Source organism: Borostomias antarcticus (assembly GCF_949987555.1).
Source record: "Borostomias antarcticus genome assembly, chromosome: 3".
Classification (NCBI taxonomy): domain Eukaryota; kingdom Metazoa; phylum Chordata; class Actinopteri; order Stomiiformes; family Stomiidae; genus Borostomias; species Borostomias antarcticus.
In genome coordinates, this window is record NC_140236.1 from 6020451 (window position 1) to 6039983 (window position 19533).

General features: G+C 43.4%; 2 protein-coding genes across 2 annotated transcripts; both read left to right on the forward strand.

The window, feature by feature from the left end:
* The first annotated feature begins 2517 nt into the window (after positions 1-2517).
* Positions 2518-11774, forward strand: exosc10 (exosome component 10). The gene is made up of 25 exons (XM_084461826.1): positions 2518-2648; positions 3021-3157; positions 3258-3381; positions 3482-3586; positions 4187-4352; positions 4444-4552; positions 4654-4729; positions 4894-5004; positions 5273-5416; positions 5597-5787; positions 5963-6119; positions 6503-6651; positions 7455-7505; positions 7597-7708; positions 7816-7863; positions 7985-8060; positions 8148-8251; positions 8353-8445; positions 8531-8599; positions 8798-8891; positions 9018-9091; positions 9385-9565; positions 9742-9806; positions 9930-10006; positions 11415-11774. The coding sequence occupies exons 1-25, from the start codon at positions 2523-2525 to the stop codon at positions 11443-11445; spliced, it is 2670 nt and encodes an 889-aa protein (XP_084317952.1). The 5' UTR covers positions 2518-2522; the 3' UTR covers positions 11446-11774.
* Positions 11775-12583: 809 nt separating this feature from the next.
* On the forward strand, positions 12584-18736 carry srm (spermidine synthase; the record flags this gene model as incomplete). The annotated part of the gene is made up of 8 exons (XM_084461828.1): positions 12584-12714; positions 13029-13149; positions 13265-13357; positions 13451-13604; positions 13900-13983; positions 17370-17515; positions 18305-18427; positions 18606-18736. The coding sequence occupies 8 exons, from the start codon at positions 12584-12586 to the stop codon at positions 18621-18623; spliced, it is 870 nt and encodes a 289-aa protein (XP_084317954.1). The 3' UTR covers positions 18624-18736.
* Positions 18737-19533: the final 797 nt, after the last annotated feature.

The following is a 19533-nucleotide window of genomic DNA, read 5'->3' on the forward strand; positions in this document are numbered from 1 at the left end:
GTGTGTGTGTGTGTGTGTGAGTGAGATTTCTAAATGGGAGCAATTTACCTTGCCCCAGCGTGTCACAGATGACTGTGTCTGTTTGAGAGCCATTCAACTATTCAGAAAAATCTCAGAAGCATTGTGCTCGTCATGATTCACAGGGCTTGGGACAGCTGAAGCATTGGGGACATTTCTGTATTCATTTTCAATAACAAGGTCATGGGGGGGGGGCAGAGAAACTGCTCCAACTCAGGCATGTCTTTTGTTGAGTAGGCCTACAGTATAAGTATTTATAATATTTTCCAGTGGGTGTTTGGCTCAGATTGCCTTAATTGGCATAATTAATTTGAGAGAAAAAATTCTGTGTGATCTAGTTCAGTAGTAGGCTATACAGTATGAATTTCGAAAAGGCAGCAGTTGCAAAGAGCTTTTGGGGAGACAGTTTGAGTTTTTCCTCCCTAGTCATAGCCTAACTGTTGTCATTTACCACACAGCAGTCTTGGGAGTAACGCGCTTTTTGGTGATATGCTTGTTAATGTGGCTTTTTGTGTGGTTTCATCTGCACACCTTATTTACATAGAATGTCATTGAAAACCAACAAATGTTTACAGTGAAAATGCATCTTTATTACTGATTTAGATGTTTGACATTTAAAACAATCGACTTCTAATCATACACAGTGCATTTTGTGTTTTAACTGCAAAGAGGTCATCTCCATTATTGTTAGTGTATCAGTATCTGTACTGTGGAGATGTTCAGGTTTTGATTTTTAATGTTTAATTATGGGTCATGTATTGATTGGTTTTGACAATTCTGTACAAAGGTCACGTGTTGCTTTAGATGAATAGAAAAAATAGTAGTCATGGTTTATTCAGAGGATGATTTCCAGTGGGTATGTCACAAATGATCTGTTATTTATTATGATGACCTGGACCATGGAAATATGTTTGATTTGTTCCTAGTAGGTATTCCAAATGGAATCCTTAATCAGTCCTTGAAATGAAAGGATGTATCAAGCTGAACAACACATAACACTGAAGAATAAGACTATAGCCTGTTGGTACAAACTCTACATGATACCATAGACGGTCGACCTACAGTACTTATCCGGTTGTGTCATTGTGGTATGTATCAAATTCTTACTCATTTTCAGAAAATATGGCTAAATGCATTATTCAGCAGAAGCTATACAGTAGACTGACACGTCATACTGTACATCGTTGGGGGTAGTCGACAAAAGAAAACGTTGAACCTGTCTACAGCTTTTAGGATAGCTCTTCAGTATTACAACAATGTTAAGTGATCTCCATGAGATTGTATCAAGAGCGTTTTCACATTGAAAAGTCACTGGCTGATCTTACTGAAGTTGTGCATGTACGATAGTGTTTGGTGTATTTGTGTTTTCTAACTCTGAAAGTTAATAAAATTATTCACAAAGCATTTGGAATGTCTTGAATGTTTGCATAGGGTTTCTTATTTTAATTCCCATCCCTCTAAAGGACACACAGCAACGCCATCTTGCTCTGACCAGAGAAATCAAAAAGGTGTTTTGATGGCACTAATAAAATGTTTATTGTAAAAATGTGACATATTACTGATTACTTTTATCAGACAGAGTGACTCGTTTGATTGATTTGTTTTTATTTATGGATATAGCAGGCAATGAATCCAAGGAATAACATGTAAAAGTGTAACATGGCTACTAAAAAAGGTAACAGGCACAGAATACGAGATATTTCACAAATTAATTAATTGTTTGATTGAAATGTTAACATTGTGAATTGTATAGGTATTGTATGGTACCTTTGTGACTAAGACTAGGCCTACTGGGTGGAGCTATAGCCCAGCAAGTTCAGCTACTTCTCTTCAGAAAATCAACATAGGGTACCTGATGTTGAAATATCGATCAAGCCAGTGTTGCGGAGTATGCTTTTAAGATAATAAGGAGAGAGGACCCTGTGAGAAAATCAATATGAAGAGGAACTGTAAAGATACAAAGGTTTCTCTCACCACACCACACATCCACATAATGAGTTGTCCGTTTGTGGATACAAGAGCAGGCCTACGGCACTAGACAAATTATTGATTTGCGAATCAGAAGACCACGGTGTCCATTTCAACACCAGAAATGACTGAAGGCTATAGGAACGGTTAGAAATGACCAAAAATCAATAATATGTAGTCTGCTTTAAAGCCGATGTTGCACACTTGTAGACAGCAATAACGGCAAGAATTGCAGATGCCTGAGAAAGTTGGCATTTCGCTGATGATGATAGTTATTTTCTTCCATATTTTGCTTGCACAGTGCGTAGCCTATGCTGATGCTACATTATGTGAAACGTGGTAAGATAAATCATTCTGTTGGCCAAGGCTGCCCTCTCCTGGTAAGACATGTATGTACATCGTAATTATGTAGTCTCCCGTCCACGTGGGGGTGCTAATGCACCACTAAACACCAGAAACCCCCAGTGCCGCAGAAGAAAAGAGGTAGCCTAGAAGAAAAGGACGCTTCCGGCCTCACACATGTACACACATTTGAGATGGATTCTTCAGGTTCTGGGTCTAATAGTGGCAAACAAGACAATCATTCAACATGTAACGATGATGCAACTGCAGAGGAAAAGGAGTTCTGTCCTGGCTTTAATGATGTTGATGCATTCGTGAAGGTAACTTAGCGTCTAGTTTGTGAAGAATCGTCTGTTCTGCCTAACGTAGCTGACGTTATTGCTGCGTGGAAAACGTGGACCCTAGCCTAGCTGCGACAAGCTAATAGCTATGTTCTACGTTGTCAGCTGCCTGTAACGTTAGCCTGCTACACACTCAGCACAGCTAACGTTAGACACTCACCGTCTAGCGGTACATTTCAAGAAGCTGTTAAGATCTCACTTGTTTCGTAAGCACTCTGTGCCCTCTTTATAAATACAAGTTTACTGCTCACCATCTACAGTCGTAGGCCCACTGTAGATCGACAGATAGACATTATTCATGAGTAGCTGTAGGGTAGTGCTAACGATAGTTGACTATTTTTTCCTGTACAGTATGGATTGGGTACTGTTGTGGCTGCTACCAAGGCAGCTGCCAGTCTCCCTCAAGTGGGAGATGAATACGATCTCTATCGCAGCTTCCCTGGATTCCAGGAGTTCTGTGCAACTCAAGGGGATGGACTGCTGCACTGGTGAGCTTGATCGGTATCCATGAATCAGTGCTATGCTTTGACGTCGCCATTGTGTGAGGATGTTCCATTAAGTACTGGTGTTTCTTTGTCCCCATATTAGTATGAGTCAGATTATGCAGCACCATGGCTGCAGATCGCACATGAGAGACCGCAATAAGCTGACAGGGCTGGAGGAGAGATTTGACTTGGTGGTGGACTCCAACGATGTCATCCTGGAGAAAGTGGTATGTACGTAGCTAGGGCTCTCGGGACAGTGGAAGCTTTAGACTCATGCGGGAGGAGCTGATCTAAAGACGATAGTCTTTGCCTGACTGTCTCTTCCAGGGAATTCTACTGGACGACGCCGCGGGAGTCAACCGAAGCCAACAGCCTGTCATGCCTGCAGGTTATCAGCCTCCTAAGATCGTGGTGTCCAGCTGGAATAGGAAGGTGAGGAGATGAATCTGTTCTCTGATCAGTCGCGCCCGTCGGACAGTCTTGAGGGGTCGGTTTAGCGTTACCCCACACACTGTACCTTTCTATGTTAAACCTCTCACCAGCACATGCGGTCTGAATCTGTTCAGAAAATTCTGGTGAAGAATCAATTCTCTAGATATCTGCCCGACCACCACACACTTTCTGAGCCATATAGATATATAGACATATTGGCTTGCACGCCCTTTGCCAGCGCATTAGAGTAAGTTGATCTCCATTAGGGTTGCAAATTTCAAGGAATTTCATTAATCGACAACGATTAACCTTAACAAACAATAGTCGATTAATTGATAACAACGTTCCGCGCCGGACTGTGCTTTTCTCGCTTCATTTTTGTCGTCTTCCGCTGTTTTGTTGAAATTTCGACATCCCAATTAGCCTTCACTACATGGCTTAGCACCCTCGTGTAGAGTCAGACCCTAAATCATGATTACATTTCACGCAATACGATAATGTTCGTCCCCCCAAAAAAGTTCCATTGCATTAACAAGCAATTAATTGAGTAACCAATCGATTAACTGTTAACATCCCTGATCTCCATCTCTCTCCGAACAGGGAGGCGACTCCAGGCGCAGCGGGGGTTCCGAGACGTTCCGCCTGCTCCACGCCAAGAACATCATCAGGCCTCAGTTGAAATTCCGCGAGAAAGTCGACAACAGCAACACCCCGTTTGTTCCCAAGATCTTCGTCAAGCCCAACGCAGTCAAGCCTCTACCTTCATGTAAGTCAGTTCTTAACAGTGCAAACGGGCTGCAGAATGAAGTGGAGTGATTGAATATGGATACTTATACTTGGCTCCAATCCAATGGTAGATTTCACCGACAAACACATCCGCAAAGAGAGACCAGAGGATTTGGATGTGCCGGCTGCCCTGGCTGATTTCATTCACCAGCAGAGGACCCAGCAGCATGTGGAAGACATGTAAGATGTGCTCCAGAGTTACCTTCACCCAAATGAAAGCATGAAAATAACACCGTTGACCACTTGAAGTCTGAAATATGTACATACTTTGGACCCTGTAGGTTCGCTCACCCGTATCAATACGAAGTGGATCATCTTTCCGTGCCAGAGAAGTTGTTGTCCAAGCCTGAACCTCAGGTATTATCGATCAGTTGTCTTGCTTTTGACGGTCTTTGTCAGTGTTGTGTTTGTTACGTTTTTGGGTTTTTTTCTTCAGACAAAATGCAAGTCATCATGGGAACATCACGGCTTCTCATTGTTCCCTTGATGACTCATTGATCGATGTGTTTTCTCTTATCTAGATGTACAAACCACTGGCAGAGACCAAGTGCTCTTTCATAGACACTCTGGAAGATATGGTGGCACTGAATGAGAAACTGACCCAGGCGTCTGAGTTCGCAGTCGATCTGGAGGTATGTGTTAGTGGGCTGTATTGGTTCTGTGTAAACCGGCAATTAAGATTAGCCTGTATCTCAAATGGAAGCAATTACTGCAATTATTGTAAGTCGCTTTGGATAAAAGTGTCTGCTAAATAATGAATGTAATGTAACGAAGCACAGCTAACGTGGATATACAGTATTGATTACCAAGCTACATTTTGCCTCTAGCTAGCTTGAGCTTTGTGACACATTCACTTGATTTATCAACCTGATTTATCTTCATTTGTTTTCTCTCTCACAGCACCACTCCTATAGGAGCTTCCTGGGCATCACCTGTCTGATGCAGATCTCAACCAGGGAGGAAGACTTCATCATAGACACCTTGGAGCTGCGCAGCGAGATGTACATCTTGAACGAGGCTTTCACAGACCCATCAATCATCAAGGTCATTGCATACCTTTGAATGTGCTCTCGAGATACTTATACTTCCTGGGAATACATTCAGCCTCCCCACCATTCCTACAAATTCACATTTTACGGTCAAGAAAATTCTCAGTCTAATCTGGTGGGGGAGGGGGGGGTTTTAGGCACGGAATCTGACAACCACGTTTTGCGTTACACACAGGTGTTCCACGGCGCGGACTCGGACATGGAGTGGCTACAGAAGGACTTTGGGCTGTATGTGGTCAACATGTTTGACACCCACCAGGCGTCCCGCGCCCTAAACCTGGGCAGGAACTCCCTGGACCACCTGCTGAAGCACTTCTGCGACGTGGACTCTGACAAACGCTACCAGCTGGCTGACTGGAGAATACGGTAAGGCAGACAGTCGTTTTGTATGAAACGCTCCTTCGCTGGCCTCTTGTGTTGCTGATATCATACCATGTCGCTGATCACGCATGCGTTTGTCCTTACACATGTATGGCTATGTGGTCATTGTCAGTGGCAACAAATGTCATTAAATAAGATGTCTGTTCCCTTTTCTCTCCAGGCCTCTGCCAGATGAGATGTTCCAGTACGCCCGGGCCGACACCCACTACCTGCTCTACGTCTACGACCGTCTGAGGGTGGACCTGATCGAGGTCGGCAACGGCCAGCCTGGCCTCCTGCAGTCGGTCTGGAACAAAAGCAAGGACATCTCACTGAAGGTACAGCACAGTTCATAACCGGAGAGCGTCGTGTTTTGACGGCATTAACGGTGCTGTTTTTTTCCCCTCACACTATAAGAATCAGAATCTGTTTATTGCCATGCAGTTTTACGACGTGCTAGGAATTTGCTTTCGGGCGAGGTGCATAACATTTAGACAACATTGGACAGGGTGCAGGGACGAGACAGGACAGTGCAGGGCAAGTACAAAAAGCTAGCGCAAATAAAGGATCAGCTAAAGAAAATTTACAAAAAGTAGTGCAGTCAGTGTACTTGCGGTGAGTATAGTGAATATGCAGATATATCATGCAGGGTGTGGCTGTCCTGTTGCTCCCTGTTGCGTTTCCCCACCATCGCAACACAATGTACCGTTCTCCTGTGCAGAAATACATGAAGCCCATCTTCACAGAAGAGTCGTACATGGATCTGCTGAGGAAACAGAAGAAGACGTTCAACACTCAGCAGCTCACCGCCTTCAGGCTGCTGTACGGGTGGAGGGACAAGCTGGCCAGGCTAGAGGATGAAAGCACTGGGTATGCTGTTCCAGTCGAGAACATATACATGATGCCTTAGTTGGTCTTGGTCAGCTGTCTGGGGGAGATCAACTGTACATCCATAAGAAGCACGCTGCCCACTGATGTATGAGGTTATAGTTGGAGACAACTCTAGCCATTGGACTGAAACTATGTTTAGGTAGTAGATAGGGATGCACCGATGCATCGGCCGAACATCGGCATGGCCTTGTTGACTGCCATCGGCAAATAAAATGACGTTCACCGATGATAGTGGCCGGTGATATGTCTCAACAATTACGGCTTTTTTTGTTGCAAAACGTAGCCTACCCAGCTGCAGATTCGGAGAGGATCTGTGACGTAACGCCGCAAACGCACGTGTAGTTTGCTTTCAAATTAAAGTGAAATCAAAATTTGCCGTTTTGGAACCAAACACTTCATTTCTTTGTTTCCCTGGCACAAAAGGGGGAATTAAAATAAAATAAAACAAACATCGGCCAACGGGCGGATTTTTATTTTAAACATTGGCATAGGCATCGGCCCAGAATTTTGCAATCTGTGCATCCCTAGTAGTAGACCACCGACTATAAAGGTGGGACGAACTGAATACAATGTTGTCTGATCAGGGAACGTTGAACGCCAAAGCGTTTCTTTGTGACTGGCCCGGATCCGTAACTGGGGTTCTCAAATTTAGGTCTGAACACTGAAAATAAGCTAGCTTGGTGCTGCTGCAAACTGTTGTTCATCTGCTGCCCAGAAAGAATAGCACACATTAACTTCCTCAAAAGCTCATTCTGTTTCAACCTGCCCCTCCTCTGTTTTAGATATATCCTGCCCAATCACATGATGATCAAGATATCTGAGGAACTACCAAAGTAAGTAACTGAGAATAAGTCCAGTCTCCCTTATGCATCGGACACTGATGAAAGATCACTGATGCAACAATGCCTTGTTTTCTTTACCCAGAGAGCCGCAGGGCATCGTTGCTTGCTGTAACCCCGTGCCCCCATTGGTCAGACAGCAGGTCAACGAGCTCCACCTATTGGTGCAGCAGGCCAGGGAAATGCCCCTTCTCAAGGTGTTGTAAAGCTCCAACAACACAGTTCGTCAGAACTTAAATGCACTGGTAAAGGTATGCAGTTCCTTGAATCAGTATTGACGGCAGTGTATTTATTTTTTACACAGGCGGAAATTGTTGCAGAGACAAGGAAAGGCCTCACGCCCATAAAGAAGGTTTGTAGAACTATTGATATTCATATTGAAGAAACAATCCTCTCTGTTTAACATTTCCGTTGGTCATTCATTAACGGAAATGCCAGCAGATGTTTAGTCCTGGACTGATTCTGTCTTCCAGCCGGAGGTTACCTTGTTTGGCCCTCATGACACCTCCAAGGCCCCCGAGGGGGATTCCCCCAGCTTCTCAGCAAACGGTAAGCTTTACTGACAGTTAAATAAAGCTTAAATGACGTGACTCTTATTAAACTAATACTGAATACTGATTGTGCATCTCCTTCTAGAATTGCAGACTAAAAAGGGAACACTCTTTGACGATGATGAGCAAGCAGCGGAGGTCGATCTGTCAAGCAGCCTTGTTGCATCAGCTAAAATCACAGTGTTCGATGTGAGGACCGAACTCAAATGGCGTCAGTTGCCGGTTTTCTTATCCATGCATGGAACTGCACGACATGGGGACTAAATGTTGTGTGCTCGTTTTATTTGAAGGACACAGAGACGGTGACTGATCCAAGGTCCCTCTCAGTGGCGCAACAGAAGGCTTGCAGCGTCATCGAGTCCTTCCAGAACCCTTTCAGAATGGTGAGATCATCGGCGAACAGTAACCACTTTCTGAAATAATTAAGACTTGGGACGTTTTAATTTTCATGACCACTCTTGCTTTCAGTATCTACCCTCGAACGGCATTCATATCAACAAAAACGCCAAGTTTGACCCCTCTACAAAAATATATGAGGTAGGTGGGCGGTTTTACCCATCAATCGTTCTAGTTCTAAACTCCATGATTGTTGCGTTGAGAGTTCTGGAGAGCTTTCACTGTCAAAAACAACTAGAGACCAATAGAGTCTGTGTGTATTATTTCCCAAATCTCTATTATTTCCCAAATCTATATGAGTTTGGTTGCTTTATGGTTTATATTACCACTTCATAACAGATCAGTAACAGATGGAAGCTACAGAGTATTGAACAACAGCAGAAGGAAGTGGAGGCCAAGAAGAAAGCCAAGATGGAGGCAAGGAAGGTGACAGGTATGTTATTTTGGGGGGGGGGAACGTGTTGTGGGGCATCTCAAATTCACTCATTTCTAGCAGACCTAAAGTACATATGATGAAATTGCTGTGATACACTTTACTGTAATATTTCTTGTTCCACAGAGGAAAGGAAACAGGTCAAACAAAGCTACCAGGAATCTCTACAGGATGTTATTACCGTGCGCCAGCAAGCTGCAGTAAGGACCCTCCATTTTGTTATTTGGTCTACTGCATATTTCACGGATGTCTTTTTTTGCCTGAACAAACATTGCTCTCATGTCAATGGCAATGTCACGCTTATTTATATAGCGCATTTAAAAAACAGAGTTTTGCCAAAGTGCTTTACAATAGCAATCAAAAAAGTAACAAACAATAAAAACACAATATATCTCACACACAGACCTACACATAATAGACACACATACACAATGGATACAGACAAACAATCACAGACCATAAACGTTGTTCCATTGTCTTTATCATTTATCAGGAATCTGCAAAACCAGGAGGGAAGAAAAGGGAGCGGGTTGTCAGTGAGGAAGGCCAGTCGACGTCCAAACCAAGCAAAAAACTCCCGAAGGCTGCAGAAAGGTCAGGGGTCGAGGACTCGATTGCTCCGCCAGTTTTCAAACCCTACGACTACAGCCAGTCAGATTTCAAAGTCTTTGCCGGTATGTTATACTTTGTTATATTATAATAATGTTTATAACATGATGATGATATTATATTAGAATAATGTTTATAACATGATGATGATGAGATTAACCTGATTGATGTAATGAACCTGATTGATGTAACCAACTGTTCTTTTTTGCCCTGTCTTAACTCACCTCATTTGTTCTACTAGGAACCAAATCAAAGGATGGTACACAATTTGATCCAAACAGACAAGGCCATGATCCCAGGAAGAAGGTACTGTATAATAATAATTAGCTATATTCATAATATTTTCAGATCCAGAGAACTATTTGTGTGTGCATTGCGCGCATACCTTTTATTAATGCCCTAAAACCAAGTTAATTTTTGTGTTTGCAGAAAAACCCTAAAGGACAGAAATCTAATACCTCTGCTGGAAACAGAAGTATGTCCTATATGGCTGGAAAATCTAACAGGTAAAATGTTTTTTCATATATATATATATATATATATATATCACCTTTATTTAGTCAAGGAGGCCAGTTGAGAGCAAGCTCTCTTTTTCAATGACACCTTGATTACATAAATAATAAATACAATTACAGTACAATACAGTATCATATAATACAATGCAAATATAAAAATAAAGTACAAATGTTAAAAAACACATACACATACAGTGTAGGCAGTCAGGAAGAAGGCGTTGGAGCTGATTATAGGGAATAAGAGTATCAAGTTTCAGCATGGTTTGTACTGTAGGTTGTTCCACTTAGATGGTGCATAATATCCAATTGCAATTTTTCCCATTTCAGTCCTGACATGAGGAATATGTAATATCAGGTGGTCTTGGGCACGAGTGCTATAGCTACACACTTTAAAACTAAGTAAGCTTGTTAAATAGACAGGCAAATAGGTTAAGTAGAGCTTTGTATATAAAAAGAATGCAATGCTGCTCTCGTCTTTGTGCCAGAGAAGTCCAGCCTACATTCTGGTACAAGTGGCAATGGTGAGTTCTGTACCCATCACCTGTAATAAGCCGTATTGCAGAGTGAGGGACCGCATTAAGTGGTCTGAGTGTAGAAGAAGCGGCATGCATATAGATAACATCACCATAATCTAGAAGCGGTAAAAAAGTAGCGTGCACAATCTGTTTTCTACAATTTCGAGTGAGGCATGATTTAATTCTATAGAAAAATGCCAACTTCGGTTTCACTTTTCTTAAAAGCTCAGAAATGTGAGATTTAAAGGTCAGCTTGTCATCCACCCAGATGCCCAGATACTTATAGCTGGAGACTCTTTCAATAAGGGTCTCATCAATAGTAGTGATGAGTCGTTCTGTTAATGATTTCCTAGCGAAAATCATAAAATATGGTGTAGTCGTAAGCACATCCAGTTAGGTGCTGGGTTGACAGGTAATCATGAAAAAGTAGAATACAACCCGCACACTGAGAGACTAAGGCAATCGTGAGTGCAAAAAGGTGGTGTTTATTCCAACAACAACATTTCGACCCTCAGGTCTTTGTCAAAGTCTTTTTGCACTCACGATTGCCTCTGTCTCAGTGTGCCGGTTCTATTCTACTTTTTCTAGCGAAAATCATATACTTCGTTTTATTAGGATTTAAAACCAACGTGAGGTCAGAAAGAGCACCCTGAATTATATCAAAATCTGACTAAGTATTGTATGGCCAGCTCAACAGAGGAGACGACAGAGTAGATGACCGTATCATCCACATAGACATGAACTAAGCTGTTTCCCCCAAACTAAAATCATAAATAAAATAGGACCTATATGAAATACAGTATCTCTATTCAATTACTTTTTTTTTGTCTGGTTGCAGAAATTTCCACTAATTGCCTTTTTCCTGTTTTCTCTTCTATTTGCAGAGGATTCCGCCAAAACTGGCCTAAAAGATAGGTCTACCCATCAGTGTCTACCCATCAATATCCTTCACTTCTGCTCCCATAGTAAATTACATTTGATAATCTATTGTTTTGCTTTTGTGGATCCATGTACCCCATGTAAATACATTGGTGCATAAAATATTATTTTCTGTAACCACAAGGCATTGACCGAACCTGTTTATTAAAAGTGATTTTAAAGAAAGATTTGCCTCATCTATTGCCTTTAATTAAATGTTATTTAATGCTTGAATGTTATTTAATTGCACAATCATCCATGATCGGATGGGATAAGTAGATGAGGATGCTACTGATATCTGCTAGACTATGGATAGTAAATTGACAGTTTAGGAACCTTAAAATGTTTAGTTGCATATGTAGGACTGGAAGGAGGAACTGATAAGATACTGTACGGACAAGCAATGACAATAATTCCAATGTACCTTTACCTGTACTTACATGGCAAATAAACTTTCTCTTCTATTCAGTTTTCAATAATTATTCAGTTGCAATTGCTTTTTGCAGGGTTAACATTTTGACACAAGGAGCTAACTGCTATAAATAGAACAATAAAAAACAGGAATGTTGTGGTTGAATGGGTTGAACTATATAACCAGGCTGAAGTGTGACGTCACCTGCGTAAGCTACAAACAAAATGTTGATTACCGTAGTAGTCAGTCACACGATGTGGACGTTAACATATAGTTTTGAACCCCTGTAGTGAGAGATGCTTTGTTGTGTATAAACATAAGAGATGATCTATCACCATTTGAAATTTGCCAATTGTGTACATTCGATACCTTTCCTAAAAGGACACGTCACATCAGCCTCATGGAACACGGCTACATAGAACTGGCATGTGCTGAATTTTCACGTGGGAGTGTCAATCTAACCTACAGGCCTGAGATCCCGCCCCTCAAATTCCATTGGTCGACGTAGCACTAGATTTTTTTTAATTTCATGACATGAGCCAAGCTAGGTTGCAAGGTTCTACACCCACAACGTGCCAAGCGTTGCTTATTTCTGCTTGCACACAGCAACCAACTAGCGAACTAGCAGTTGTTATCCAGCAATCTAATGCAACTTCAACCAATCTGTTTATTTCACTGATTTAATACCGCTACAATAGGCACATTTTGCTGTTATCCATAATAATGGACAGCATAAAAGATGGATGGTTCACCGAGACGTGCACGCTATGGCCGGGGCAAGCGATGAGTCTTCAAGTGGAAGAGGTTCTCTACAACAAAAAATCTAAATTTCAAGATGTCGTGGTTTTCAAGAGGTTGGTAGCTAGCTTAGCTAGTGTTAGTTAAAGTAACAGCCCTCTTGTGGCACAACCTTGTATGTGTTATCAATAGCTAACGTTAATTGTTAGCCAAACTATGACCCATAGCCTATATATAACTACGTGGCTTGCCAGCTATGTTGTCCATGTTTAGCTATGTTTTCTGCTCAAGTTAGCTTTAGTTAACTAGCTGTCCTATGTGAGAATGAATGGATAGCTGCCAGCTACGAATGTAGAGTTCCTAGCATCTATTCGTTTGCTAGCTGACTTCGTCATTTTGATTTGCAACCTAATGAGTTGTGTATTTGCAGTAAAACCTATGGCAATGTCCTGGTGCTGGATGGAGTCATTCAGTGTACAGAGAGAGACGAATTTGCCTACCAAGAAATGATTGCCAACCTACCCCTGTTCAGTCACCCTTGTCCCAAAAAGGTAGCTAGCTATTATCATTATTATCTTACCACCATACCTACACATGGAAATTGTTACTCTTTATCAGCACAACTTGATTACATAATCCTATCTGGAAGGTTATTTCTCTGTGCAGGTGCTGATTATTGGTGGAGGAGATGGTGGGGTACTGAGGGAGGTGGTGAAGCACGCGCTTGTTGAGTCGGTGGTTCAGTGTGAGATAGATGAGGTAGGTGCAAATATTTCCCAAGTCAAATGACATCACATTGGAGGACTTGATCCTTATTGTTGACCGGATGCATTTTCACTGTTTGCCCTAAAGGATGTCATCAATGTGTCTAAGAAGTACCTCCCGGGTATGGCGAAAGGATTCTCCAGTCCCAAGCTCAAGCTGAACGTTGGAGATGGCTTTGAGTTCATGAAACAGAACCAGAATGCCTTCGATGTCATCATAACAGACTCTTCTGATCCTGTTGGTAAGGAAACGGAGATGGGGGCCATGTTGTGCAATTTCCCCTTGGGGATTTAATAAAGCATCTACCTACCTATTTATTTAGACAGGGTTTAGTCTATTCAGACCTAGGTCTCTTTTACAAAGACACTCTGTGTAACAGTGCAAAACAATACGAGTGTATTGTTGTACAGAAATAAAGGCAAATAAATACTCCACAAAATCATTGGGGAAAAAACTGCATTGCACATCCTTCTAATCACTTTCAACCTGCATTTGAATGCTCACTGACTTCTCAAGTACGGGGTTGTTTGTTGCAGGGCCTGCAGAGAATCTGTTCAAAGAGTCATACTATCAACTGATGAAGACAGCCTTGCGAGACGGTGGAATTCTCTGTTGCCAAGGTGATGTGATATTCCCCTATACTTCAAAATACAGTACCTCTGTTACCAGGAGTAGAGACAGATATACCATTCATACCTAGTTCACATGCTTGCTGGCTCTGCTCCGGAGAGGTGCAGTGTTATCCCCTGAAAATCGACCAAACACAGGGCTAAAATTAACAATGCACTTTGCGTCAAGTTTTAGTTGTCTACTACACTACTAATGGTAAAATCATAGCTGACTAAAACAATGACCCCATTTACACCTGGCATTAAAATGTGTATCGTATCCAAATTGTATCTAGATATGATTTAACCTGATTACATTTACACCTGGTATTAATATGTGCCTCCAGTGAGATCCGATTGAGATCAGATTGCTCCATCTAGCTCAAACAACCGAACGCCACATTGGTTTAACATTGCTGTATGTGCACATTTGTGTTTACACTTGTGTTTAATGGGGTCACAATGTGTCCCTGACCACCTCCGGAGGTGGTTTGGCTGATCAGATAGCAGTCCGTCTTCAAAACATTTTGGGTGCATTTACACCTGTATTCTCGTGTGGTTTAGCACTATCAGATTGAAATCTGACCGCGAATCGTCGCGTGGGAAAAGAAGTGTCTGACCTCTGGAAGGCCACATCTCTGGTCAATTCACACCGGAGGAGTTCGCTGCTGCCCTCCAGCATGTAAAGCCAGGGAATGCTCCGGGGCCTGATTCTATCTGCCCGGAGCTTATACTCCATGCCGCGCCTGCCTTGAAGTCCTGGTTAAGAGTGTTCCTCTCTTCTTGCTTGCGGCAACTCAAGATCCCCAAAATCTGGAGAAGAGCCCTGCTTGTCGCGATCCCTAAGCCGAACAAGCCTGAAGGGGACCCCAAGAGTTACCGCCCCATCTCTCTGTTATGTATCCCCTTCAAGATCCTCGAGCGTCTCATCTACGTCCGCGTTGAACCAATCATCGACCCGCTGCTCCCACAGGAGCAAGCTGGGTTCCGACGTGGGAGATCGGCCGTAGATCAAATCACTTTGATGACTCAGACATCAAGGACAGCTTTTCGGCTAAAAAGAAGGCCGGAGCCATCTTTATAGACCTGACGGCTGCCTACAACACTGTATGCCACCGCGGCCTCACCTGCAAGCTGCTCCGCCTGCTGCCGGACAGGCACATGGTCAGCATGATCATGGAGCTCGTCCGAAATAGCAGCTTCACCCTCACCACCGGTAGCGGACAGCGACGCAGGTTGCGACGCCTTAAGAATGGCGTCCCCAAGGGATCTGTCCTGGCCCCCCGTCCCCCAGGGATCTGTCTTGGCCCCCCTCATTTATAACATCTACACCTACGTCCTGCCGAACATTCTCCAGGAAGTATGCCTACACAGACAACCTTGCGCTGGTGTACTCAGCTGGAGACTGGCAGGCCGTGGAGGAGACCTTGAGCCAGGACATGCAAACACTAGCGGCATACCTCCAGAAATGGAGATTGAAGCTCAGCGAGGCAAAGACGGTGTCGGCGGCCTTCCACCTTAACAACAAGGAAGCCGAAAGTGAGCTCCAAGTGCACATCGATGGAACACTCCTGCCATGCAGCGCCAAACCAACTTATCTCGGTGTGACATTGGACAGGTCGCTCACGTTCCGCCGACACCTCGAGTCACTGCGCAAGAAATTAACAGCTCGTGTGGCGTTGATGAGGCGACTGGTCCGATCAGGCTGGGGCGCCGGCACAAGCCGTGGAGCCTAACCACCTGCTCCATGACAGGCTCACAGCAACAGAGGAGCCTACCTGGTGTCATTTTGTGCCTGCCGCACGGGATCTCCTGCAGCAATGCAGAGATCTTAACATCAGCGAGGCAGGATGGGCGGACGACATCTGGCGTGCGGAGTGGGAGGCGAACACCTCCAGACTCCGTGATTTCATCCCAGCCGCCGGTACTTCCCCTCCCGGGATGGGCTTACCCAGACTAGCGTGGGTGAGGCTTAATCGCCTCCGGACCGGTGTCAAGACGCTTCCGCTCATCAATGCACAGATGGGGCGTGTGGTGCTGAGGAACAAACCACAGACCACGTCATCCAGGACTGTCCTGTATATCGGACACCCAACAGAATGCGTGGCCTGACGGTTGGAGATGATGAAGCGGTGACATGGCTGCTGGAGGTGTGCCTGGATATATCGCCCGGGTGACCCCTCACCCAGGCTCGGGGTGGTAAAAGGATAGCACCTTGGCCCCGAGTGGGGGGGGGGGGGATGTACATTGTATGGATGTATGGGGCGGCTGTAGCTCAGTTGGTAGAGCGGGTCGTTCAGTGATCGAAGGGTCGGTGGTTCGAATCCCAGCTCCGACCGTCCACATGTCGAAGTGTCCTTGAGCAAGACACCTAACCCCAAATTGCTCCCAATGAGCAGGTTGGCGCCTTGCATGGCAGCTGCCGCCATTGGTGCGTGACTGTGTGTGTGAATGGGTGAATGAGAGGCCATTGTAAAGCACTTTGAGTGCCGCTAAGGTGGAAAAGCGCTATATAAGTGCAGTCCATTTACATTAAACCCATTCCAAGAACAAGAAAAAGATTGCAATCTGATCACCCAAAACACATTTTAATGCCAGGTGTAAATGGGGTCAATATGTCCGTAAAAGATTTTAAAAGATGAAATTGCAGGCGGAAACAGCAATGTTTCTGAGTGGTCAGAAACGTCAGTTCAGAACAAATTAGATGGAACATGGCAACATTTTAACGTTGCTGATTGCTCTTTGTCACGTCGTGTGTGTGTGATTGTGTGTGTGTGTGTGTGAGAGAGAGAGAGAAAAAGAAAGGGGGCTAAGGATAACCCTGGGATAAGAATATATGGTGTGAAAAGCCCATCATATACTCCCTTGTGAAAGCAATTTCACTGTGAATTCCCTTGACCCAACCCATCCTGCCAGCAATGGACTTTGCCTGTCTTGTGAAACATTGATGACAGTCTGCACAAACCTGTTCTGGTCCTTTTGTGTAAAAATTAACAACGGGACACTTATCCTCCATTTTCTGACCCTCCCATTTCCTTTTCCACCGGTTGAAGGGAAAGTTGTGGATTATTAAAGCCTGCTAAAACAGTCAGTTAGTCAATGCCAGAGGAGAAACGTCGTTCCAGTCCCAATGCACATGGTGTCTAACAGCCATCAAACGTTTCTGGACTCACCGTGTCTCCGAATGTGACCCGATGTTTAAGACTGCCAGCAATGGCAATTTACCTGACTTGAAACATCGACGGCTTTGACTTGAGCAACTGTTCCATTTCCTTAAATCAAGCGGAGCCAGATACGTGTTCTCTGCCTAACTCCTGGAACGAGTCAAATAACACCCGCACGCAATTGACGTATGCCCTCCCCCCCCCCCCCCTTGTACACCTCTCTAAATTCCACAGGGGAGTGTCAGTGGCTCCATTTGGAGCTGATAAAAGAGATGCGGACCTTCTGCAGGAGCCTATTCCCTGTGGTGGATTACGCCTATTGCACCATTCCCACCTACCCCAGTGGGCAGATTGGCTTCATGCTGTGCAGTAAAAACATTGTAAGTGTAAACGTTGTGTTCTCATCTCTTCATCGTTTTGTCTTCTCCCTTCCAGTTGCATGGATAGCAGGAACATGATTGAACCCCTTTAGGAGCCTGTTCTGCTAAGTGCTTCCTGTGCTTTGTTATATGATTCACTTAAGTATGATATCAGAGACTACAGGGATAGCTGACACATACTGGCCTACAATATAGGCAGAATCTCTAACTATTTGTATACTCTACTGATAGGAGAGACATGACTATGAAGTACTTAGCCCATGTTTATTGTTCTTAGCCGAATAGACAAACATTTTCCAGGAGCTTGCTCAATCATCTCGTTGATTGAGGTCAGGGAAGATTTTTTACAGCTCACCTTTCTGGCCCCCAGGAGAAACTGTTTTTTTTGCTTCCCTCTGGAATATGTAGGGGTGGGACCTATGCCCACCCCCCATTGCTCTCTGTAAAGCGCATTGTGTTGCCTCTGTATGAAACGCACTATACAAATAAAGTTTGAATTGATTTGTACTTAGTTGTTGATATGTCGAAGTTAGGGAGTGTTGGTTCCCTTTGGTCTGAGTGACCACATCAAGAATATTGTTTTTAGGGAAAGTAACGCATCTGTCAAACATTGATGTGGTATTACATTTATTTATTTTATTTATTTTTATGAATATACTATATGGTTAACCATAATGGTAATGGTTAATCCCATGACATGGTCTTGAGACGCATTTACATACATTCAGTCATTTGTCATTCAGTATTAACTCGTGTTCTACTAATCATGTTGTCTTTTGTCTATTTTAGGAAACAAATTTCCGAGAACCAGCGAGAGAACTGACCCAAGAGGATATTGAGAGTATGAGCCTGAAGTATTACAACCCAGAAATCCACAGAGCTTCGTTCATCCTCCCCGAGTTTGCAAGAAAGGTAAATGTATAGATGTTTTCCTGTTACTATTATATTACTTTTACTACTATAATATCCCATTATAAATAATATATTTAAAATGCTTATTTATTCTATTAGTAATAGAATACCTGTGTCCGTATGAATAATACCCATACTCCCTGTGTGTTCTGGTCCCTGGCCCTTCGTCTCTTCCCAGGTACTGAGTGAAGCATGAGTGGTGACGGTGTACGTATCGCTAATCCCTGACCTGGCTCCCTCTCGACAACAGAAGCAACACCTCGCTCTGCAGCTGTGGCTCCTCTAGATAGTCAGCACCTTCCTGCCCCGTGGCGGGGGAGGGGGGAGGGTGGGGGGCCTGGCCAAGACCAGTTGAGGGATGAAAAGGAAACAACCTCAGTGGGGTTACACTGGGCCTCCTCAGAGAGAGCGTCCATTCCTCCCAGTGCTTCCTTCCAGTCTTACTCGTTTCCTGGGATCGTTTTTTTTTTTTTTTTATGTCTTATTCCGTGCGTTAAGTCATCGATCAACCACTTGTCGAGAACATTTAGGTGGAGAGGGGGTGGGGGCCATTCATACTTTTCTTCATTGAAGTATGTATGTGGTTTCTTACACTGTTAATTGGTATGTTTCAAGTGTAGTACCTACTCATGATAGGGCAATATTACCTCTACTTAATAAGTACCTGCGGTCTCTGCTTGTTCAATTTATCATCTCTCGTCTGCACATCAAATGTTTCCACGAAAACATTAAGACTAACCCAATAGTGCCTGAGAATGATTTTCCATCATTGTAAGCTGTATGTTGGGAGTGGTTTCGGACATAATGTTCTTGTTAAGTGATATGTTTTTATATTGGATGAAATTAAATGTTATGTACCATGATGGAAAACTCAGGACATGAGTTGAGAACCTTTTCCTTAGGCAGAAGGGTAGGATTTTTTTTTTCCTATAGAAGATTGAACATTTGAAATGATTGTGTGTTAATGAATACTGGATATACTGCACATTTAGCTTGTTGGATGATCATTTATTTCACAGTTCTGTATTGATCTGGTATTTTCATAAGATGTTATAACAATATGTTTATTGACTTATTAATTGTTTTCAAGTAATCATAATTATGAA